This window comes from Aplidium turbinatum, chromosome 17 (assembly GCF_918807975.1).
Source record: "Aplidium turbinatum chromosome 17, kaAplTurb1.1, whole genome shotgun sequence".
Taxonomy (NCBI): Eukaryota; Metazoa; Chordata; class Ascidiacea; order Aplousobranchia; family Polyclinidae; genus Aplidium; species Aplidium turbinatum.
Window position 1 is genome coordinate 12,381,843 of NC_137488.1, and position 25,520 is coordinate 12,407,362.

The following is a 25,520-nucleotide window of genomic DNA, read 5'->3' on the forward strand; positions in this document are numbered from 1 at the left end:
ACCCTATGAGTCGGTATGTTGTTCATGGACAACGTTTGTGTCAAAATTAACGCTCTTTGATTTTGCTATATTCAAACCCGTAGCTGATTTTTAACAGAGCTTCTGTCAGCTGTGGTGGCCATTTATCAAGCGGTATTTTAAATGCATTTTTTTGATTGTTCTTTGTAACTTGATTGATTTTATAAAACTATATTTATAAAACAAACTACAGGTATGCTTTCATTTCGCATCAAGTGTCTCTTTTAGTTCAAAATCAATGGCTACTTAATATAAAGTGTCGATTTAAACCTTTGAAGAGTCCTTTGTTAGCGTTAAAGCTGCCACTTTATTGATGGATGCCTAACTTTGGAATATGCTTTCATGGGTACATTGGCAATACAGTCTTACGATGCATTTCTAATCGGATATGTGATGTAAAATTGATTGTGGTTTCAACCGGTTCCGTTATCAATTCTCTTTGTTGCAAATGGGTACATTCCAGAATATTTGCATATTCTGATGTAATTTTTAAGGGACTTTTGATTTCAAAGTCTTTTGTTCATTGAATTCGATTCATGGAATAAGCGTTGGTTAAAATTTAAACCATAAAAATCATTACGACATTTTCCGTAACCTTCTGTCGTGATTGACGCGCCCACACAGGATGTGACGTATGTGCAAAGAGAAAACACATAAAGCTCCTATAACACATTTCTGTGTCGTAGTTCGGTGTTTACGAATCGGGAATATGACTGCTCTGTGATGGTGCAGGACTGCAGGTGGTATGCAACAAACATCGCTAATTGCGTAACTATCTGGTTGCATTGTCGTTTGCAGATCTTCAATTCAAGATGTTCATAAAGAAAAAAAGCCTTCGGAAAAGAAAACCATACATAATCACTCAGTCGCCTCACCACAGAAACATGTTTCGAATCATGATGAAGAGAATAGTTTCTCTTCTGATGATGTAGACATCGACTCCTCCTCATCCAGTGAGGTCGAATCTTCAAAACATTCTCAAAGCAACGCTAAAGAAGTCCAGGAGGAGACCGGTGATGCAGACCGCTTTAAACTTTCATACACGATCGGCCGAACACGCTCCTCCAACAACATGAATACTTCCGACACTGTCTCCGAAATTACTCCTAGACTTCGGCAAAGCTCTTCAGGGAGCAATGTATCATTGAATTCGGAGTTTGCGGGACGCCGACACAACCGACCTGCCTCCCTCCACATACCCCCGACCCAACCCAAAGAATCCCGTCCTTCAGTGATGAGCGCCACTGAAAATTACCGTCCGGTTGCAACCACTCGACCCATCCAGTCATCTGTGAGTCACTATCTTTTTTTGCCTCGCTATGAAGGTTAAATTAATTTCAAATTTTCTGTGTACCGCATAGCGGTTTAGTTTTTGTCACTAAAGTTAGCGAAGTGTATTTTAACGTCACGAGCTTTCTCTAAGCGTTTGGATGCTATGTTTGCATAAAATAGACCAGGTTGCAATATGCGCGGTCATGCGTTATCAATCGTTTTAGTATGAAGCTTAAAAAATGTTGCAGAAAAATAGATTGAACACTTTATTTTATGGGTGAACCTTTGCATATTTATTTATTGAGTAACTAAAATACTGTACTGGATTTCTGTGCATCATGTCGAGAAGTAAAACCAATTTCTCAACAAACTATGCTTGCAACTCGCTTGCTATGGATTTTTGTAATATACCAAGTCAAGGGTTTTCTATTTATTTTCTTTGGATGTCGCTACATACACAAGGGTGATAAGATGTTTACATGGAAGAACGTAATCAGTCAGAAACAAATGCGTTACCTGCGGATTGAGTGTTTTGTGCAATGTCTGACTCCGATGAAATTTCAACTCAAATAAAATCTATTTGTGTTATGCTATTTTTGCGCTCACAGAAAAGAAAACATTATTGTAAAAGCTGTATTGCATTTTAGAAGTCATCAACAAACGGACCCAATGCCGCCCCAAGTACCTCGACAGAGCGCAATATTGAAATAAAGGAAGACTCACCCGGCACGTGGAGATCTGGTAAGTTACCCCTCGATGAAAGGGTGTGTCCTGGTTGCAAGCTATGCAAGCCAATTTAAAATTGGGCTCTTTTCTGTAGTGTTTAAATTAGTTTGATAAGAGACCATCTATTTCGACTTCAAGATTTCAAACATTTTTCAATCTAAACTTTTGTGCGGAATTTTTATGTTTTTTTAATAATATTAAGTGAAGCGTCGAGTCAAAATGCGCCACAATTGTGTCGGTTTTGTTACTATTTTCGTATAACTTCGCCAATGCAATGTCATCGAGTGCTTTGTGACACCCGTTATAGATTGCACTGTCTCTTCTGTTCGTCGCCCCCCTGTTGAATATAAGCGTCATTCTGAGTCATGTTTGTATCGTGTTGTGTCAGGCCTCCGTAAAACAGGAAGTTTTGACGACAAGATGCGACCAGTCCAACGAGGGGGAACCACCGGGAGTTTCGTACGTCACACCGACGCTGAAAGATCGGCGTCCGTTTCAACGTCAGAAGACGTCACAAACGCGGTTTGCTTAATTCTTTTATAACTAGGCTACTACGACGTTATTCATGCTGCTATTTCACATGACAAATCTTTAAACTATGTCAATATGGAGTTGCATAGCGCTCTGTTGATATCTTATTCCCAAAAAACTATCTTGAAATAATATTACGAATTATCCAATTGTTTTGCTTATGAATTTCACAAGTATTTTGTTACTTTTCTGCTTAGACCGGGAATATACGAACAGCTCGTGTTGCCCCCATCCTTGACGGGAGAATAACCAACAAATTGAAAAACGAAGATAATGAAGTGACTACTGAGCGGTTCAGGTGAGCGGTCACCAGATGTTTTATCCAAATACATCGAGAGCTAGACGTTAAAAAGCAGTGGTCTACACTCTCTACACAACCCAACATACAACCTTTATGGGAAAATGCGCAGTCAATGCATTGGCTTTGAGTAATATGCAGAACGCGGTTAGTTTGTAGAGGGTGAAATTATTTAATTTTTCTGCATAGAAGTGAATAGGTTCACACTCCACAATCCACATATTTCACGTGCACTTCCAAAGTTTTGTTTGCTTTGGTTACTTTTTCTTTGCTATATTCAGCTTATCAAAGGTTGCTGCACAAGTCTTTGCGCGAAGTATTTGCTGTTTGGTTTTTCTGTAATATGAACAGTTGCACACCACACCGCATTGAGTTGTCATAATTTTTAAGCGCTTCTTCACTTGATTTTCACTGTCACGACGTGATTGTTACGTCACTGCTACGTGTTACGTGAAAAGGGTGAAACTTTCTCACAGGCAATATTTGATGTTGGTAATAACTTTATCGATTCGTGCCTGGCTGATTTATAGATGAACTTAATATCCTCAAGCCGAAAAAACCTCTTGAAAGAAACTTTAACCATGCTTTAACCCTGCCAGTGACGCGGTGATTTTCGCTAGCACAGCTCTGGCTTGACAAGGTTGTGCTCAAGTCTGTGAATTTTTTTGCTCAAGCACTCACCCGAAGAGCTGAACCTTCGTCGCTTGATTCTTCCATGCTTTCGTCACAAAGTCATTTTACCAGTCTAGTCAACATGGCTAACATCATAAAAACATTTTGCAGCACATCAAACGTTCCAAACATACGCTTTTTCAAAGTTGTGTGTTACAAAAAAAACTTTTTTGTTTGAGTTGTCGAGGAATATCTTAAAATTTTGTAGTTTTCTGCTACGCTTGAATTTTGTAACAAAGTCCAAGAGCTTACTATGCCCGCATTTTTCTTCTGGTACTGCTGATTTTGCCTTCAAGAATGGGTGAAGCTTTGGATTCGGACAACATTCCTTTTTGCAAGGATATGTAATTGAAGGGCTCACTAAATAATTTTATTCAAAACGTAAATACTGCTTTTTTGGAATGTCTAACGCTTTACATTCTCTTGTGTCAAAATTTTCTTCACGGTACATCAGTTTTTTTGTTTAAAAAGATTTGAGCAATTCATTACCAACTTTCAGCTTGTGTCGTGAGTCAGTCTTTTTGTCGCACTTTTGTGGTTGAAACCACTGCAAAAGGTTACAGTTTTCCTTAATTCATTGTTTATCGAAAGTAAAAACTTTGTTTTTAGTTCGTTTTGTTATTCTATTTTCACGTTTTACTCTCGAACATTGACATGGAAATTACTTGCCAGCAGCAAGCGTGAAAAACTTTGTTATGCGATTTTAATGTTTCTCTCCTCTCAAATGGGAAAGGCTTCATGGGGATTACTTTCAATAAGAGAAAATACCTGTCGGGAAACTCCCATTGATCCTTGCAGGAACCTTTAATGATAAAAGGATTAAACCCCAATAGAGACAGTTATCCGTTCATCATTTCTTTTACAAAACATTGTTCTTTTGCATATCTTAGGATTTAATTTTGTTGTTTTTTTGCGTCGTGTATCCAATGAACTATTGACTCGATTCCCTCGACAGTTTCCCGAGGTCCGGTTCTTACCAACGTCGGGGAAGTGACTCCAGTAAAACTACAACTAGCGCTCCCATGACCTATAAGCGCAGGTTAGATCCCAGCTTGACAAACTTCGCCACTTTCACGTTGATACAGCGTCTCCTGACGTTGATTCTACGTGGGCATGGTGAAGTTCGCTCACTGAGATCATACTGACTGTGATTTGGCATTGTTTTACGTATATTTTCAATGCTTTTTTTTCTGCCTGGCATTTGCGATGCGGGATAAATGCCAGGCTTCCACTTCATCTGTTGGCATTGGATGAAATTTCAACACAACAACTACTTTCGTCCAGCTATTAAAAAAAATTGCATGCAAATTGCCTTGGACGCGCTGTCTTATAACTGAAAAGGTTCATGAGCTGATTGAGCTATGTTGTTTCAGTTACTAATGTTTTTAATTTAATGTTTTGCAATCTAATCTGCTCACCGGTAATTGCAACAGCATTTCGTACAAGAAGGCTGTGGGTCGCACTGTAAGTGCTGATCAAACTTTCGTCACGTCTCCGCGACGATCCAGTCTCCGAAGGTATATTTGTGGAAACAAGTCATTCTACTCACAATGTGACTATCACCACTAACCTGTAGAGTTTGTTGATGTTTTTTCTAACTATTTACTTTATTTTATTTATTGGAGTGCAAAACAATACAGATCGTGTGCAACACCAACGAGTGTACTGCGCGTTCTGTTTTAATAAATTTTGACATTTTCTATGTCTATCTCACATCTAAACCAGTAAAATAATAATTCTTAAGACTTAAAATTTTATTTGCACGAGCAGTAAAGGTTGCTGCTAATAGCTCTGCAAGAACTTCTGATTTACTTATTACAGCAACTGTCTAATCATGTGCAAGGTAAATTGAAAAGCTGGTTACGTTAAGTAGCCTACTCATGTCACACTTGAATCAAATAAGTTTAGAGCACTTAAGCATCCGTTCAATCAACACTGAACACATTGTCAAAAATACATGTATCAGGAAATGGCACTTTAGTCTCCAAACATATTTTTTCTGGATGTAGATATCTTGCCTGTGTATTTACAGTAAGGTTCAGGTGTGCTCTAAATTTGTTTTATTCAAATGTGGTAAGTACTTTTCGTAATCAGTTCTTCATTATAATCGCTAGCATTTCTGATTTTCTCTTGTGAAAGTCATCTCCAGCTAAGTGAGAGTAGCTTGCACTACTATATGAGCATCGTGCATAGAATGGCCACAATCTATTAATAGCATGCCGTGTGGTATTACCCTCTCTATAGTTTTCATTCACGCCTCCGTTGCCCGGTTTCAGTCAGTTTTATATCATATCGTATCTGGCCTTATCTGCGCCCGGCATTTTTTCTACAACACCTCACTTCCGTCTTGATTGTTAGATGGACGAAAGACGTTTCGTCCTATGGTTTATATATTTTTCAAGCTTTCCAAGAGATTATTGATTGGATGGCACAAGGACTAGTAAACTTGTCTTGCAACACTTCAAAATCTTTGAATAAAACGACATTTAGTTTTTTTTTTAAGCGTGCTAGCTGCACATGCACACATAAACGGCCACTCATTTGGCCTATGTTTTACAAGGTTTTTTATCTTTTCTCTTTCGTTGTTCATATGTCGTATATTTTAGCTTGTAAGTTCTTTTTTGGATGCTCTGATGACGAAAAATGAAACCAAGTGTTTGAAAATTAATACATTGTTTGGTTAGCGACAAGTCGGCAACCTATCCAGGTATACTCATGATCGCCCGATGTTGGAACCGGCATTTGTTCCGTTTTCTTATAACTGCTTATCTATTTTTTCCTTTCCAGTCATGGCGACATTTTTGTGCAAATTCGTACATTGACTTTGTGACTGTGGTTGCTTGTTTGTGTAAAATTGATCAATATGTTCGATCTAAAAAAGATGTTCACCTGAAAGTTTTCTTCGAGCACTCAGGAAAAGCAAATAAATCAAAACGTAACTACTTTGGAATCTTCATTCGATCTCACTTAACACGAAATTATTACATTGCTTTTATCTGCGATCTCAATGTCCTGTTTATGTCGCTGTAGCAATCCTTGTATTCGACGCGCGTTTGTTTGTACGTAGACTTGCTTGTATTATGACTGACTTCTGATTCGAGATTGTTCTAATAGCATGATTATTGATTACTAAACTTAACACTGCTAACATTTTCAAAGTGATTTTTTTGTTTTGTCAATGAAAAAGCATGTTTTAAACCCGTTGCTGTATGACGTTTATGGATTTATGCGATTTAAGCTCGTCTACAAATGCGATTTTAACTGATATCTCATCCATTTTACCATTTCTTTAGAAAGAAATGGCCCTGGTGATGTTTGTTTAGCAACATCATGGTAACTATCGACACCTTGGGTTGTTAAAGGGTTATCTTTAACGAAGAATAGTGCTCTGTTGTCGTTCAAGTCGATTTAACCGCTGCTTGCAATTCGTCCAATATACTATTATACTCCATACTTTCCTCTTTACATTGATTCAACGTCTGCAGATGCTGAGATTTGCTAGCTGGTATAGCAGCAGTAGCCTACACCCGGGTTTGAATCATCTTGCACACTGTAATTGTCATCTTCTCCACAGTGTACCCGATGAGAAGTTGGACGACCAGATCCCGTCCCCGCCATCCGCAGGAGATGCGACATCCTTCGGACCGTCTGCGACCTTTGAACTCGGGTCAGTTCAATTTTTTTTGTTTTTGTAAAACGAGAACATTACTTTGTTTAGTATTATCAATTTCACGCGTGTAGCACTTAGGGATGCACAATACAGAATATCGAATCTTAGAGATTCGAATCTCAATGTATTCGAATCGCATTTGCAGTTTCTTTTCGGATATCAGGATTCGAAAATAAATCTGTTAAATGAACAGTGTGCGACGTTGACCAAATGTAAAGTTGATATTTTCCGTCTTGCGCGCCGACTTTTTTCTTCATGGACTGTTTGTTCCAAACGCCTTTTTTCTTCCTTCATAGGGTTCGTGCAGTTATCAGAACTGCAGACACGCAGTGCGTTTTCGTGTGACCGTATGATGATGCATCGTATGATGCTTGATTTATCATATGTTATACTCTGTTTGACATGTAATACTAATACAATTTAAAATAATGTACAAATATTTTTGCTTTTTGTTCGATATTATTTGGAAAAAATTGCCGCGTAATTTCAGAATAGATTCGAAATTCTGGATTCGAAATTAAGTATTCTAGAATATTCTAGAATAGCCAGGTATTCTGTATTGTGCATCCCTAGTAGCACTGTGCATTTGATGCAGATGAAATAGCACTCAACTGGCTCAAGAACATGTGGATTTTTTTCCATGACAAGTATCAGTATGATTTTTAATAATAGTTTTACCAGTCAAGATAAAGAGAGTGACATTCAGATCCGGAGATGGTTTTGAATGTGAAAGATGCAAGAAGATTGAAGAGAGAATGGTTGGTCCTGTGGAAAAGCTGAATGACGAAGTTGAATCAGTGAATGCCTTCTGCTATCTAGGAGATAGATTGAATGCAAGTGGTGGTTGTGAAGCGGCAGTGACTGCAAGAGTAAGGTTTGATTGGGTGAAATTCAGAGAGTGTCGATAGTTGTTATGTGGTAGAATATTTCCGTTGAAAATGAGAGGAAGAATTTATACTACTAGTTATGTGAGGAATGTACAACTACATGTATACAATGCTGTACGGAAGTGAGACATGATGCTTCCGGGAAAACGAATTGACGATTTTAAAAAGAACTTAGAGAGCGATGGTGAGAGCAATGTGTGGTATGAAGCTGACTACTATTACTAACAGTCGCTGAGATGGTTAGTGGTACGGGTAGAAATGTACAGAGCAAGACATTATAGTCTTAAAACAATAGAAAGAATAGGCTACTAATAAAAACATATGAACTCTTGAAATCTTTCTCTTGCCGTTTACACCTCCGTTTACTGAAAGTAGAGGTAGCCTATTCGAGAACCGCGATGAACATTGTGAACGAACTGTATTTTATCTTGTACTCCACTGGCTTTTGGAAGTTTTATATTCGAAATTCCGATATACTCGGAACCGTTTGCTGGTTTCCTTGCAATCCTAAAAGTAAAAACAGGGTAATCGATTCCTTTTTTATTCGAAACCAGTATTGCGCTTGGAGGTTGAAGATTTTAACTGAGTGGTTTGGAAGCCAATTGGTAGTTGAAGCATTCAAGTGCCGTCAACACACAGTCACGTGACGAGAATGAGATTTGGGCCGATTTTCTTGAGTATAGTTTATTTCAATCGACCCCACCCCTTGGCCAAGCTGTCGATCTCATTTAATCATTGTACGTGTCCTTAAGCAAGTAATTACCACGCGAATGTCTTTGGATGTTGCGACAGGGAGCCCAGGCTGGACAGGAGACGGTCTTACTTGCAACCCGTGCGAGATGAAGAAGCGGAAGCGCAACGGAAGGCAAGATCGCGCAGGGAGCGAAAATCCCGGAGATCAACTCAAGGTGTAACACTGGGTGAGTCATCTGTTAGGGAAATCTCCAATACTAAAGTGGTGTTGCAAGCGGACGCAATTACGTTTTTTTGGGATCTTGATCCCAATGCAGTTGACCGTATTCTTTAATGTTCACAACTTTTGCCTGCGTAACAAAATTTGGAAGACTTAAAAGAAGAGTATAAGCTATACATTGGTAGCTGCTAAACTTTTAAAAACAAGCTGACTGCTTTCGGCTGCTTTGCTTAACTTGAAAAAATGACCCTCGATAATACCAGCCATCCAGTTGTATATATTGTATAGGTAACTAGATTTAGAAGCCGACGTTGGCTATGGGCCAAATATTGTTTTACTCTGGAACCGTGTAATTTTTTAATAACGTATATTCAATGCACACGACGAAGAAATTGCGTGGAAAACACAGCGTCAAATCGAAAAAATAAACTTTCTCGCTGAAGCCAAAGTTTTTTTTACTTATTTTTTTGAGGTTTTAGTCGGAGCTCGTTGTTTAACATGAGATAGATTCGAAAATAGTGAAATTCTACTCTTTCACACGGTTACTCCCTGTCCTTACTCCTGATCTTTGTTTTTGGCACAGTTTACGAACTGTATTGATTGTATTCAGATGTTTTCGAAGAAGCGAAGAAAACGATAAAACACATGAAAGACGAACGAAACGAAAGTGCGGTGTCGTCAGATTATAGCAAGAAACCCGATTCGTCAGAGCTCACCGTACCGTCTGGCGCCATTCCCCACAATGTAAGTTCAAGGACACGTTACCCCGAGGAGTTGCGAGAGAGCACCCGATCTTGGATTCGTCATCCGGGACATGCAGATCCCAAGCTCCATTTGCTGGAGAAGAATGATGCTGTGTTTTTTTCTCTTATCTTCTTCAGTGTTCCTCGCATCAGTGTGCAAAAACTTTATATGCCAACACCCAAGCAGCAAATCAATCGTTTTTACATTGATTCAACGTATGCGGACGTCGAATCAATGTAAAAAGACGACTGATTTGCTAGCTGTGTATATGGAGTCTTGTCGCCGACAGGATTCCACTACTATCTTACATCGGCGGATGGGCGTCGGCGCGTCTTCGCCGAGGGCAGTGACGCTTCCTTCAAGTTACATTCCGTCTAATGAACGAGTCGCAAGCAACCTCACCAACTCGTCCACCGACATTCCTTCCATTAACAATCCCGACAACGACGAGCCTGACAAACAAACTACGGGTAATTTTGCTGCAATTCTGAACGTGTAACTTTTATATAGCTTATCTTTAGTTCGTTTTTGTTTTAAATAAAGCTGTTTTCCTGGTTACAAAATTGGGAAAACAAGCCAAATCGGAATTGTATTAAGTTCAACTGCATTGCACTTTGTGGACTTCTTTCAACTTCGCCGAAACTCTAACTTTATTTTATTACTTTAATCTGTGAAACCAAAAAACAAAATTTATTTTTGTTGATGTGATTATGGCTGCTACTCTGACACTAATTCCAACTAGGGACATTACCGGACGCGCAGCTCCGCTTTTCCGGCCTCGTTAGAAGGGTCAATTGGACAATTCTTACGCTTTGCTACAAGCTAGTTTTCTTAAAAACCAACTTTACTACTCGTATATATCCCATAAAAAGAACATTATTTTGTAATTAGAAAAACAACGTAACCCCTAAAATCTATGACAGTTTTGCAGAAAAATATCAGCGTTGAGAGTCATTTGTGTTTTATTAGCTCCCAAACATTGCAGCACTGCTCTGTCACACACACCATACCACTGCCGTTACTTGCATGTTTTGTTTGCTACGCTTTATAGAAATGAAAAAAATCAGAGATGAACGCCCGTTGGAGAGTTCCAGCCACCGGAATTCCACCGCTCAACAACGAAGACGTCAGCGCAAAGATCGTCGCTCTACGGGCCTGCCGGGGTTAGCGACCGAGAGTGGAACCGATGTAAGTGTAGCTGACGAAGAGCCGGCTTCCCAAGTCGATGTAGGGGTTACTTTAAGTTATAGCAAACGAGAGAGGGTAAGAAAAATTAGAAAAAGTTTAAAAAATGACAAAAGCGATGAGTTAATTGCAAGCGATGCTCAGGACGTTGCTTCATCATCACCAACTGCTACCAAGCCTAATAAGTCCAACGTAGGCCGTTCAAACTACCAAGACCGTGCAGAAGAGAAAAGGAAGGTAACAAAATGTTATCAACCGACTGAAAGGAGATTGGACGATGAGGACGCGGAATACGAGGCATTGGTTAGCAGATTAAATAAACGCATCAGAAGAAAGAAGGTTGTCGACACCGAAGAAAACCCCAGTCAAGCTGCCAGTGATGTTGAAAAGTGCCCACAAGATGGAAATAAAGGGCAACAAAACAAAACTGCTTCGGCAACCGGCGAAGGAAACCAGCAAGAGCAGCTCAGCTTTGTTGATTTGTTCGCTGTGAAAAAATCCCAAGTTGCAGAAAAAATTTCGGAAAGTTCTTCACCTGCTCCGAAAACTGCTCCTGAATTTGTGGACAACGACATCACCTTGCGGGAGCAAAGACGCGGCACTAACGGCAAGTCCGATGACATCACTACTGTTCAGCGTGAATTGACCAATCGCGACGCTGATGGTTCCACTGAAAGTTCTCCTCTTGTTCACCAAGCCGAAAGCGCGCGTCCCATGTACGTGGAAGATAAGAAGGCTGACGGTGACGTGAATCACAATGAAGAATTGCAGCAGTCTGAAGAGATTGAAGGCTGGAGAAAGTTTTTCATCTTTTGCAAATGCTGTTGATTGAAAGCCGTGCTGCGTTTTCTAAAATTAACTAGCCTAAACCAGTTTTGACGTCAATTTTATTTCTCTATGATTTTGACTCTATTTCCTAAATCATTCAAATGTTTGTGCTCTTCTACGTGTTTGCTCAGAACATTAAACCACAGTACATTTGACATGTGATCACATATTTCACTGCAACAAGATGAAATTGACTAATGTTTACAAACATCCCAAACAGCAAATCAACCGTTTTTTACATTGATTCAACGTCTGCAGACATGGAATCAATGTAAAAAACGGTTAATTTGGTGTGTGAGATGTTCTTCTACTTGTGTCCCTTCAGATTCTTTACTTATTTGATTTTTGTAGATTGGAAACCCTGCATGAATTATGTTGTACTAACTCGAATGGTTAACATCAGATTTTCAAAAATCACTTTGTTTACCTGACCAAACATATGGTTTGATCAGAAATGTTGAATCTTTCTTATGATAGTTGTTGACAAAATAAATCATAATACTAATAATCATTTTCATTTTGCGCCCATTGCGACAACATACTGTACACTGCGAATCACAAATCCAACACAACAGATAGCTGGAATCAACGAAGGGACATCCCAGACAGCAAAGTCCGTCAGTTTTATATTGATTCAACGTCTGCAGACATTGTCTGTGTGGGATGTAGTGATCAAGTCAACTGTTTCCATAATAGTCAACATTATCAAAGTGCTCGATGATTAGGTTTGTTTTTTGAAATCACTCCAAGATGGAACTTGGAAGCGTTCACTGTATTTTCCGGAGAAAGTTTTGCGCAATAAATCATTGATTTTGGTTATAAAAAGTTTAAATTGATTCTCAAAACGTATCTATTCTTCATCTCCATTCCAAAGTGTAGTCGAAGGAAACATTTCCTAACAGTGGTTCTCAACCTTTGGTCTATGGGCCCCTTAGGGTGCCCCGAGAAATCTTTAAAAAGTCCGTAAATACAGTGGTTTGAAAAAAGAATAGTAAAATATTAACACTGCGGTTCATATGTTGAAAAGCAATTTTGCAAATTGTTTGGCAACATTCTTATAAGTTGTCGACAAGTTGATAATTTTTTGAAAGGACTTTTCACAGCAAAACGCTTGGGAACCACTTCGAAACTTTCGACTCAGTATTTTTAGCGAATTTCTTGTGATGAAAGACGGTCGTTTTTGCCGCGCTGTTGATCGCACACGAATTCAAATAATCACCCCACTATCTTGGTGGAGGCTTTATATCTTTGGGTTCCCGTTACCTCTGTCAATTTTCAATCATTACCATTGATCTGACATCACTCTGCCCAACAATAAATGAAACTATGTTCTAGCTTCTTCCATAAAACTGGCAGTGTGACTTGAAAAGAAATACATTTTGTAAGCAGTCGAAAGACAGGTCGTGAAGACGATTTACTGCTTATGAAGCACTCATGCAACCAAACATCTTCAAATAAACCAGTTTCCACCGGTTTGTATTGATGTGGCGTGATTTTTGTTTTCTGTGCAAGCCTGATGGAAGTTCAACCGTGTCATGTCGGTAACGTCATGTTTTCCATTGTCATAGCTTTTTCTTGTGTTACTCTCCACCAACTGACAAAACAAACAACATTTTCTTTCTATCACTACAGTCTTCTTGACCTTATTGGTTGAACGTTCAATGATGGCATGTGAAGCGAGTGCATGTGCGAGAAATCACTCACCAACACAAGCTAATGCTGATTTTTTTTACTACATTTTTCATCCGTCTTTCAATGGTTTTCTTTCCTTCGGAAGTAGGCAAACAAACTCATCAGTTTTTATCATGGAAAGTTTAACGTCCATGTTCAACTGCTGTGTCCAATAAGCTTTTCATCATCCCATTTGACGACATTGATCTTGACACTGCCTTTGAATGATGCGACAAATTTGCAACAAGTTGGCTACGCAACTTTGCAACAAGTAAAACCTACACCTGCTCAATATAAGTATGAATTATGATAAATTAATATTGCTTGTTTTTATATAGCGCTGTATCCATCGCGGAATGCGTTGCTCCTCAGCGCTTTACAAAGCAAACTGTGTCAATTGAATTGATCATGATAACAGGGAATTTTTATTGAGTTAATGCCATTGCCTTTTTCTTCTAGCTGTCTGTTTTTCATTTAAACATGACTCTGAGTATTTGAACTATAACCATCCAAGCAGCAAATCAACCGTTTTCTACGTTAATACAACGTCTGTTGACGTTGAGTCAGTGTGAAAAACGGTTGATTTGCTGTTGGGGCATGAAATAAGGCGGAATGGCCCGTTTCGGCGAGTCCGATTCGGCGAGTCCAATTCGGCTAGTCCGATTCGGCGAGTGCCCTATTCGGCGAGAGCCCTTTTCGGCGAGTTCCCTATTCGGCGATTTTTTGATTTTTTTTTTGAATTATTGGGTACCGTAGCCTAATTATCATTGCCGTTTTAGGGTTAGGATTAGAGGTTAGGGGTTGGGGTCTTATTTTAATTTTTAGCGTCGTTAAAACGATGTAAAAACGGCAATGATAATTAGGCTACGGTACCCGATAATTTAAAAAAAAAAATTTCAAAAAATCGCCAAATAGGGAACTCGCCGAAAAGGGCTCTCGCCGAATCGGACTAGCCGAATTGGACTCGCCGAATAGTAGCAGACCCGAAATAAGGGTTGTTTAATGTTAGCGCTCGGTCTTCCCAATTCTAAACCGCAAGATTTGTAAGTTTCTTGATGACACGTTTGTTTTTATTCGCCTCCTGCGGTTGTATGAAGGGTTGTTTTGCTGCATTCAATCATAACTGCAATGATACAGAGAATATTTTGTATATATATTTTTCTAAATTGACGTATAAAACGTTTAATTATAGCTGTGATGTTTTTGAATCTTAACTGTAGCCGATGTCATGTTTTGAGTTGTTTCATTCATTCACCATATAATTGCCAAAGTCCGCAATTTTTACATCATTTCAATGACGTCAGACTAATACAGGCAACTTTTCAACGCTGTTATTTTCTTTCTGCAACGACGTTGAAAATTGGTTAAGAATACTTTGCTTCTTTATTGACTGATCCGGTATAGAAATTAGAAATGACCATTATCATATAATTTCTAATGGATGCCTAGCCTTCGGATTCTTTCGGCATGACTTCAGTCAATGCACTCATGTCATCTTTCGCTATAAGTCACTTATTTGAAACGTTTGGTGTGTATGTGTAGTTAAAATGCTTGTAGTGTTTTGTATTTATTGGCTGTAATTAGTCAGAGTTTGTGTCTTGAGAAAAGCTTATCGACATTTTTTTATCGATATTTGTTTTGTGCACTAGCTTTCATTTGTTTGCTTGGCAATGCAATTGCAGTGATTGTAATACTGTTTGACTAACGTTTTAAAAGCTGTTTTGTTCAGGGTTGCCAAATCAATTGTTTACCGACTTAAGTGGAACCTGAAAAATATGATTAGTCCACTTAGCATAAAAACAGGTAGAGAGTAGAGACACAATTTCAACTAAAAATTACAAAAATTGTGGTGTTTTAGTATCAGATAATCAATTCATTTTTCAAAAGCTCAACAACTTGTCTAGTTTTATAAAGCCCAAAAACGAACCAGCTCAAAATTTTATAGCATAAACGCTATAAAAAAACTAATTTTTAAAAGTTGGCTCCGAAACTTGGCAACCCTGTTGGTGTTGTATCACGAATCAATTGCCTTATTGTTTACCTGTAGATTGATTGATTGTCTCACTGTTGCATGATTCATTGGGTAATGTAACTTTGAAGAACACCAACTGCATCATCAGTGTAATGAACTAATACTAACCTAACGTTGACTCATGTTTGCCAGACTTCAAAGCAGTCATACCACGTCAACTTACCTGCATTTTACACCAATTCTACGCCGTTAAACGTTGTATTAACGTAAGCCTGACAAGAGGTTTTCAGAAAAAAGCAAGGACTGGTTTTCAAGGGTAAAAGTGGTTCTGTAAAAGTTTTCACTCAAAGATAGCTTCAACATTCCCGACCTGATTAAAATTTTCTAAAAATCTTAAGGCATGACAAGTACAAAAAATTTTAAGTACATGACGAGTACACAATTTTTTAAATACATGACACTGACTTAAATGCACCACACCATTCATAAGTGAACACGTTTCTCTCATTAGCCTTGTAGCTTACGAAGAATATGACACTTGAACTCGAAACATGACATAGTGGATCGATCTATTGATAGAAACATCACAATACACCTTTAGACCTAGTCTCCATGGCTAGCGTAATATTTTATCTTCGTAGCGTAAGCATGTAATGTATTGCAACTTTGACTCTCTCTAAACGTATTTTATTTACGTAGGTGAAAGATGAAGTTACAGAGCGGAACAGTTCCGTCAGCAGAAGCGGCGAAAAAGGACAGGAAAGGGGAGATTTGAACTGGTTGCTCCAGCTCGGAAAGGTTACAAAAGAGCGAAGGAATTACTGTACTTATGCGGCTGGAGATGGGTCGTGCTCCAAAGGATCAGATAAAACGAAGCGATGCAGTTCAAAGACGAAGCGGTTTAAAAAAAGTTCTTTTCCAGTCGAGTTGCATCCAAATGAGCTGAGGAGACAAAGTTTTAACGGATCTTTTGCAGCTAGTCCTGTTCTAATGGAAGACGACTCTAGAAATGTGGATAACGATCGGTCAGAGCACTCCACACACAAACCGAGCAAAAGTCTTCATTTGCCAAAACTTGCCTCCCCTTTCGCATACTCTATTCAAAACTCTTTAGCACGCAGTTTAGATCACGAGCTTAACGAGGAAGAAGGACACCAGGATGAAGAAACCGGCGACATAGAACACGGTTGTGAATTACCGAAGCAAACTGAGAGTAAGCTAGTAGCCGCTTTTTGCAGAAAGACTAACAAAAGCGTTTTTTGCGCGAACCAGATTTCTCTGGCAGAGAGATGTCAAGGTAGCGATCAGGAGTTTGATGCAGTTCAAAACGATGAGAATAAACATGCAAGCTTACAACATGTCAGGCATGTCATCGCGGAGCCAAGGAAGAAAGTTGAGAAGGAAGTCGAAGACATTGTATCAAAAGTGGCTAATTGCCAGATTAAAGTCGCATATAACAGCCTTTCCTCTCATAACATTCAACATCAAAAACAAGAAAACAAAACTAGCACTGAGCTTCTTTCGAACAAGCACTATCCTGAAACAAACTGCTCGAAAACAGCTAGCCACAAGGGAGGGTCATCATCATCTCATCAGCTTTCTCTGTGCACCCCTGTTTTCCCTTCTGGGTGCTTTTCTCGAGACGAATCTCTCTTGAAAGTTGATGATTTGGAAGGTAGCGACGATCGAGAAAGAGAGGAAGCTAGTCATGTGATGAGTTACGACGTAGAGAAAGTGAAAAGGAGGCTTCAATTTAACGGTTATAATCAGGTCAGCTCAGTTCTTACCCAGTTAGCAAAATTGGTACTTTTGTGTCAAAAGCACCAAATTTTCTACCTGGGTATTGCATTTACTTTTACCAAAAGCCAATTAGTGTTAACTTTATTAATTAACACAGTCGAGGAGAGTGATGTAAATTCTTGCAGCAAAGCTCGTTTTTTTAGTAAAGTCCTTTCGATCTATTGCATTTCCCGTGAATATCCTAATCTACATGAAATTTTCAATCACAACATTGGATAAACATTAATCTGACTAGTGCTGATCGGTGACAGCTTTTTTTTAACAAGATGGTGTGAAACTGTACTTGAAGTATGTCTCAATTAAAACTTCTAATTTCTTTTGCTGTTTCAACAACCTACGATCGGCTTGCGAACATAGAAATTATGCAACAATCAACATCGTTCAATACCATTCAACATACCAGTCCTTTTATATTGATTCAACGTCTGCATATATAAATTGATTTATAGCACAGCGGTAGTCTCAAACTTTCGTTTGGCATTGCAGCATTGAAAATAACATCAAACCAAGCACAGGAAGTAGCCTATACAACATCCCTTTTATTCCTAGTACGAAATTCTCCATTTCATACCTTGGCAGTTTTCACCATTGTGTTTTCATTATTGGAGTTGATCATTTCTTTTCTTGCATCAATTTTCTTTATCCCTTTACTCCATCCTTTGACTTTGCAAGGTGCTCAATCTGTAACCTTCCTCATCCCTAACTGATCTACCAATTCTTCAGTCTCTTTCTCCCTCGTTTTACCTCCCGCATTGTTCTCACCATTGTCTTTTCCGTTCTTCTGGGTGGATTTTACATTCAAAATTTACATTTTTAACTCATACCACAGCATGCTCTGAGTTAATCGTTAACCTTAAGGAAAGTGATTATTTTGCTTCGTTGATGAGCCATACATTGGGTTAAGAGATGTCTGTTATCTTGAAACGGAAACTTAGAAGTACTACAATCAAAAAGTTAACCACTTACACCCCAATTTATTGATTTAACGATTTTGATAGACATTTCATGGTTAAAGAGAGCTTTTCGCATTAGATTTAATTTTAAACTTTCTCTCTGCGAAAACTGAGCTGTCGACCGCTAACAGTTGATTTAAATGATGTTTTTCAAACTATTTCGCCATAAAACGTGCGATATATGCAACCGTCGGGTTTAGTTACCTTAATATAACATACCGTACCAACTCTTCTATTAGTTTCTCTTCAAATCCGAAAGAAATCGACTGTTTCTCCAAAGTCAGCCTTTCACTTCGGTTCAACGAGTTTAGACGTTAAAACAACCTTTCCAGAAAAGATGTTCTGCAAGCGTAAAAACATACCCAAAACTACTCACCAGGACTGTCCGAAACGAACCCTTATTGATCGAAATAAAAAGAAACAATTGCCTTCACGAGAAATAAATTTTTCAAACAAAAGCAGGACTAAGGAATATTCTCTTGAAACGAAATTTCGTTTAGAATTGTTCATGTTTTGAATATTAGTAATCCTGAATAATATGGATCAAGACTACCGTACTCACTTGTATTCAAATTTGCTTTCTGCATTGGAAGATTTTAGTTCGTTTCCACTTGACAACAAAACAAATTTACTATTTCGAAGCAAAACCAAACAGAAGAAATTTATATGGAAGCGAAGTGTTTTGTTCTTTGCTAACACTACTAAGCTCGATTACAAGAATTTATCTCAACTACTACACTTGGTTGTGACATAAGAAACTAAACACTTTATCCCTCGCTTTATCTCACTTAACAATAATTCAATGACTTTAAATGCGGTTAATTAAAACTAATTTTTAAAATAGCTTTAATGATCGAACAAAGATCTTTGCTTAAAGTAGTGTGATAATCATATCTTTGTGACATATAGGAGACATCATTAACATTTCTGCGGTCAGGGTCGCAAGTGCATGAAGTCATCTTTGGTTTATTTTCAAAGAAAAATACTAACGTAATCTTGACCGCCAACTTCTCAACCAGCATATCAGCCTCCAGACGTTGAATCGATGTAAAAAAGACTGATTTGCTGGACTGATGCAAGCTCGTTTTGGCCTTAAAATTGGTTAATTACTCTTTGGCTGTGACTAAAAGTGAATGTATCCATCTGCCCATCAACTTCCAATCCATGAACGCTATAAACTGCTATCAACCTCTACTACTCAATTAAGTAATCTCTCGTACAACGACAGCTAATCCACAGTCAGAAATTTTTACGCGCAACCTGCCAGTAAACGAGCCTAGTTGAGACTTGATGAGCAGGACAAGAAAATTGTGCGACAGTTCAGTGCAGGAAGTGATGTCATAATCCGATTGCGTCTGTGGTAGACATATCCTTGCTCGAAATTCAATTTGATTGCTAGATTTTTTGCAGTGCACTGCCGCCAACTAACGAGTTTAGTTAATGCCACTTGTCACTCACTTTATGCTGCAATTCTATACCGCATCGTGTCACGCTTGGGGAGTGCAAATTCTGTATTATTACATTTATTCAGTGTTGTTCAACGTAAAAACCTTCACTTGTGCAGTTTGGTCTCGCTTCGTTTCTGCGCAAATATGTTGCTCAATAAGCAAATAGAAAGAAGATGTAGAGATAATTTCAATATGTCGTTCTTGTCTTGTTTGACATGACTACATTTTTATACGGTGCTACTACGTTTTTTGTTGTTGTTTTTGTAGATTATAAGCGACGAAGAAGAACCCAGAAATGACGACACAACAGAATTAGCTAAGGTTTGTTTGTTTTATTATTTTTACAACAAATCGCTTGTTTCACATTTTAGTGTGCCCAAAGTAAGCCTAAAGCGTTAATGTCCTGTTAAACCAACCATGACGAAACACAATCTGTTCGGCCCATGCCGAATTTATGTGACAAGGAAAAAGTTGCAATTTTACATCGTTTCAACGTCACCAGAAGAGCAAAGGGTTGCTGGTTGAAACCTTTTTTGTCGTGTGTGTGTCTACTGACCTACAATCAACAAATCAGCAGTTGAGACCTGAAGTTGGCCAAACAGTTGTATATCAATTTAGGCTTCGTGTTTACAGCATTCAGATCAATATTCAGTGAACAAGTCACTGTCACATTCGGCTTTGAAAGTACTAACTGAAAGATAAATTTCGCAAAATAGACGCAACTTCATCGTTGTGAACCCTTCACTGGCATCAAAGGACATTCATTTCTCAGGCGGCTCTCAAGCACTCGACATTCTATTTCATTACGTCACATGCTGAATTGAGCAACGTTCAAGATTGTGTTGAGCCTCTGCCAATGCCATGTCTTGACTTTAGGCTTGGTTACAGCACAGTATCAATGCAGCAGCTTGAACGTAGCTTCCGATACAGATTAACTCACGAATGTATTCAATTCAGTGGAGTTTTGTAAGAGTCGAGTCGATATCGACATTCAGGTCAAAGCAAGGTTGTCAATAAAGTTGTTTGAATCGTTAGGAGGAAGAACACTTTGTGGAAATTACCAACACCATTACTCAATTATTTTTCTCAGTTGAACACTGTCCAATGGCTACAGCGCCTGGATGGAATAGTGTAGCTGCTACCAATTATATGCAAGAAGTTTAATTTCTCATTTGAATTGAAAGCACTGCTATTTTGCATATAAATTGAAAGCATCTCTATGTTTTAAATTGCGAGATGTTGTGCATAATATATGTCTACACCTTTAGCCCCAATTTGTACACTTACGCCTTGCATTTGTTTGCGAGTTAAAGAGAAGGATTCGCAGCACAAGCGAACTGCATTGATCACGAGATAAAAAATGTGAACGATTCGGCGAGCGAAGAACTTTCATGAATAAAACATGACTTACCGTGAGATTACGATTTTATCGTCAGCCATTGCGCGTCAGTTGAGCAGAGCGTAAACATCCGCGAGCCTAAACAAGTTGCAGAGAAATTTATGGTTTCTACATTAATTGACGATCATTTCACGTTGGATCAACGTACAAACTAATTGGTGACCAGTTTCGTCAATTTTTGTTTTACCTCATGACTGACATGTTTTTGTGGCTGAGTACGTACGCATTGCGCAAACAACTTCGCCGAAGCTTTTCCACCTAACAAATGAGTCCATTTTTACTATTCAACGTCTGCAAACGTGGAATCTATTTAAAAGCGGTCTGATTTGCTGACTAGATTGCTGCACATTGAAGATGAGTTTCTTCCAGTAAGTTAGTTTTATTTCAGCAAAGCATAAGAATGTGCTTGAGTCGTCTGCACGAACAACGTTTGCTTTTACTACCAGACGTGTTGGAGCGGTCACAGTGTGTGTTTGTAAATAGTTGATTCAAATGAAATTGTGCAGTTGGCAGTATTGGCACTTGCTAATTTTTAAAAGCCAAGCAGACACGAAGTTGTGACGAGCCAGTGCGAGAAAAGTCACAGGAATGCTGAGGAAAAGTGGATTTGTGGTTTTAGTTTGGAATGGGAGTAATTTGTTAAATTACTGTAAACGTGTAGCTGTAAAAATGGAAATTGCTTTGTGGAAAATTTGAGCATGGGTTGTTTTTGAAAATGTTTAAAGAAGGCTGAGTTTTGAAAGCTTTTTAGATCAGCTGTATTCTTACTTTTTTTCATGATATTCACAAAGTGAAGCGCTTGGCCTGAAACGCAGCTGCGCAAACCGCACAAACCAACTGTTGCCTTCAATTTACTTTGAAGTACTTGAGGGTTACATTTACGTCGGTTGACGTACTTCTTACATACCAAGCGCACGCATGAACTGAGCGTCTCGCAGGCGACCTGCTGCAACCAAGCGAAACAAATCTTGCGGTTAAAAAGTAATCCATTTGTATACAAATATGGTGATTGTGCATGTGAGCTCTTGACCAGAAATAGTCTTGTAGCTTAATGATCAATTCTGACGGCGGAAAAACACGTCAAACGAAGCCTGCGTCAACAGATAACATCAATGCTTGCAACAACAGTATCAAATACTTTGCTTGAATTTTTTCGTCATACCGTGACTTCAAAATTAGCTTTGATGTTATGCCCTTTAAGTTGAATAATGAATGCACAAAAACTGCAATTGTTTTAAAGTTTTGACTTTTTAATTTACTTATTTTCTAAGACTTGCCGAGAACAAGACTTTGAATGCGCGGCATTGGCAACAGTAGTAGATTTCAATTAAGCACAGAAATGTTAAGTGTCTACTCGCTCACTTTCATTCCCAGAGGCTTTGCAAATGGCACACGTTGTTATTCGCTGGCAAGGAGGCCCGCAGATGCAGTTAATTAAGCTTCATTCGGGCAATGCCAGCAGCAAAAGCAAGCAAATAATTTTTTTTTAATTGATTCAACGTCTAAAAACGTTGAATCGATGGAAATAGGCATGTTTGCTTGCTTCATAGTTTTTCTTAATGCCTGAAATGATTTGGTTTAACAGATTGGTAATCCAATCTTACTTTATCGAACTGCCGTCGGCGATGTGACCGTTGCGCTAAGTTGTTTTCTACTTTGGAGTTTATGTTATATAGGTGTTGGTCATGGTGTAAATAGGCTGATACTGTTTTCATGCTTGAACTTACGTTGAAAAGTAGAAAGTGAGCAGCTTCAGCTTTTAGTTGTAACTTGTGAGTATTTGCAGCCGAACCACTTCGAATACTTTGACCACTCGAAGTTGAGGTTATACCAAAGCTTGTATGTTCCACGATAACTGCTAAACCTAATGGATTTCTCTGTATCTGTGTGAGGTTTTCGTGAATTTACGATTACGCCTGTAAGTGTTACGATAATTAGTATTAAAAATGCTTGAACTGCACAGATGCTGCTCTATTTGAACGGCCGCTGGCAGGACCAAAGCCAGCGTCCTTATTTGGTCTTCCAAGAAAGTGTCAGTGCCGACAAAGATCGGCTTGTATTGACAATGAGTTATTTTTGTGATCAATCATTGGTGAGAGCCAGGCTTGGGCGTTTTAAAGCGGCCATCCGCTTTAAAACTGTTTTGTTTTGTTAGGACACAAATGATAAGGTTCTCAGTTCAATTATACGGGGAAAGGTTAGAAATTAGAAAATGTTCTATATACATTGCAGAACAAGTCTCTTGCACCTACAATTTGTCTTCTGCAACAGCAATGGAATAATTTCTCGCATAGCAAGAAGAAACGCGTAGAAAATTTTTTATGTTTACTGAGATGGTGCAAGCCAAACGAACAAAAAGGACGGCAAAAAATGAAATATTTTACTATATCAAGCAAATTATTGGAATGAAAAGCATGCCTAAAGTACGAGTAACAACAAGACAGAGCAAATGGAGAGAGTTCGTAGGTGAGGGTACTGATCAAACGTGATTAATCTGTTGAAGACAGTTGTAACAAAGGCTTTTCGATGTAACCGAAGACTCAGCAACGGCAACTGAGGCACAACAGACAGCCATTATGTTAAATTGAATAAATTATGCATCAGTTATACAATTTATAAGGGTTTCTATATGGGTCTACTCACTCAGAAGTATTATTAGCAGAAGATTGGGACATTTATCACCTGGATATGTTCTGAGCAAATTAGTTTTAGTCAGCACAATTGGGTACCATCATAGCGATAGGTCGCCACGGATACTTTAATTCAATGCAACAATTGCTTTCTACTCTGGTCCTTTAGCTAAATTGGAGGCAATTTTGATATTGTATGAAATGTGAGAGTGGGTGATCAAGCGTGACGGTTTTAAAGGAAACAAACTCAATTGTATAAAACCGTTTCAACGTCACTGATACGTAAGAGGATTATCGCTGGTGATGATAATTTAATAAGAAAATGATGGGAAAATATGCAAGTACCAGATATCAGTTGGCATAGTTGAAGACCATCATCTATTTGAAACGATTAGCTTCCTCAGCACGAAAGGATTTTGTTGCATATTCTTCACCTCGCTTTCAAGAACGTACTTGAGGAGATTTCTGGTTTTGAACAATTCCCGTCAGTTCATTGTATTCTGTGAAACACCTACCCCAGTTAGCAAAACCCGTTCTTTTTACGTAGATTCAATGTGTGCAGACGTGAACAGTAATGAATCTGTTGAACGAACAAGTATTGAATTGACTTCTAGCCGCCTTAATTCATTCAGTAAAAAGAAGAAAAATGATTTAAAGTAAAACTAAAACTGCGCTATTGAATTTATGCTATTTAAAAAAATTCTACTGCTTTTTACAGACATAGGAACTTTTAAAATATTTTTGTAGTTTATTACGGTAAAAGACAGTCATACCTGCAATAGTATGAGCCGATAGCCAACTGGTGATGACATCGAAGTACACCAGTCGAAGGCTGCTTACGTCTCACGATGAGAACGAGGCTTCAAGCTATCGCTCTGTTTCTCCAGGTCGACCTTCGCTGGTGAGAAGCTGAGCAAAGTGGTCACGTCATTGTAGTTTGAAAATAAAGTTGGATCGCAACCGACAACACACAATCAAATATTTTCATGTGACATACAGACTTTCTTCAGTTTTTACAACGTTACAAACAATTGAACTAACATTGTTCACGCACGGTCTCAATGCAAGGAGCAGAAAACTGTTAACAAGCTACCCAGCTAGCAGAATGGATCCTTTTTACATCTGCAGACTTCAAATCGATGGAAAAAGGATCGATTTTTCTGACTTGTATTTTACTTCATTTGGTAAAATCTTTGTGCTTGGCTAGATTACAAAAGCAGTTTATTTGGTTTCGAGCGAGTTCACTCAGTTACATTCAGACATAAATCGTTCAGATCATCATCTTCGGTCAACCTTATTCAAATAGAATTTATCAAATCTAAAGCAAGATATGTAGGTGACTTTGGGTTGACGCCTTTAAGAAGTTACTTTTTTTTACTTTTAATCACCACCAAGCAGGCGCGGATCTAGGATTTTTTTTTTGGGGGGGGGGCCAGAAAATTTGAAAATGAATTAAAAAGTAAGAAAAAGATAAAACAGATAGCCTATGAACAATCAGTGGCGTAGCCAGGAATTTGGGGGGTTTTGACGGCCGGCGGGCGAAGCCCGACGGCGTGTTCGCCAAAGGCGACACCCAGCGGCGGGGGGTCTGGGAACCTCCCCCAGAAAATTTTGAAAAATTACTTTGAATTTGGTGCATTCTGAGAGCATTTTCAACAAAAATATGGGTATAAATATTCCTGTAAAATGGTGCTGTCCGGTGGCATAGCAAAAGGATAAGATCATGTTTTCTTCGGCATTTTTTCGGTAGTAAAGCTAAGCATCTATGTTTTCTTGTTGCTAATTCCTGGCTGAGATGTTTGAATGTTTGGTATTGGCAAAACTCGCTCGTGTAATGCAGTTTCGCTTAAAGTTAGGCACACTTTGTTTTAGAGACATGGAGACTGAAAGCATCATTCTCAAT

The 25,520-nt window shown here is 38.6% G+C and overlaps 1 protein-coding gene across 6 annotated transcripts in view; it reads left to right on the top strand.

The window, feature by feature from the left end:
- LOC145786994 (uncharacterized) overlaps nucleotides 1-25,520 on the top strand; it is a 45,593-nt gene that overhangs the window by 12,557 nt on the left and 7,516 nt on the right. For 3 of the 6 annotated variants that reach the window (XR_014291332.1, XM_082598745.1, XM_082598746.1), the window contains exons 8-20: nucleotides 817-1,309; nucleotides 1,938-2,031; nucleotides 2,405-2,538; nucleotides 2,745-2,845; nucleotides 4,473-4,556; nucleotides 4,951-5,034; nucleotides 7,092-7,184; nucleotides 8,867-8,994; nucleotides 9,598-9,731; nucleotides 10,021-10,201; nucleotides 10,783-10,919; nucleotides 16,087-17,157; nucleotides 19,856-19,909. Coding sequence is in view for 2 of the 6 variants with exons in the window: in XM_082598745.1 (XP_082454871.1) it covers nucleotides 817-1,309; nucleotides 1,938-2,031; nucleotides 2,405-2,538; nucleotides 2,745-2,845; nucleotides 4,473-4,556; nucleotides 4,951-5,034; nucleotides 7,092-7,184; nucleotides 8,867-8,994; nucleotides 9,598-9,731; nucleotides 10,021-10,201; nucleotides 10,783-10,919; nucleotides 16,087-17,157; nucleotides 19,856-19,909 (2,788 nt within the window). In the remaining 4 variants the exon portion in view is untranslated. The remainder of the gene's footprint in view (nucleotides 1-816; nucleotides 1,310-1,937; nucleotides 2,032-2,404; nucleotides 2,539-2,744; nucleotides 2,846-4,472; nucleotides 4,557-4,950; nucleotides 5,035-7,091; nucleotides 7,185-8,866; nucleotides 8,995-9,597; nucleotides 9,732-10,020; nucleotides 10,202-10,782; nucleotides 10,920-16,086; nucleotides 17,158-19,855; nucleotides 19,910-25,520) is intronic. The other 3 variants (XR_014291333.1, XR_014291335.1, XR_014291334.1) reach the window with 3 other exon arrangements.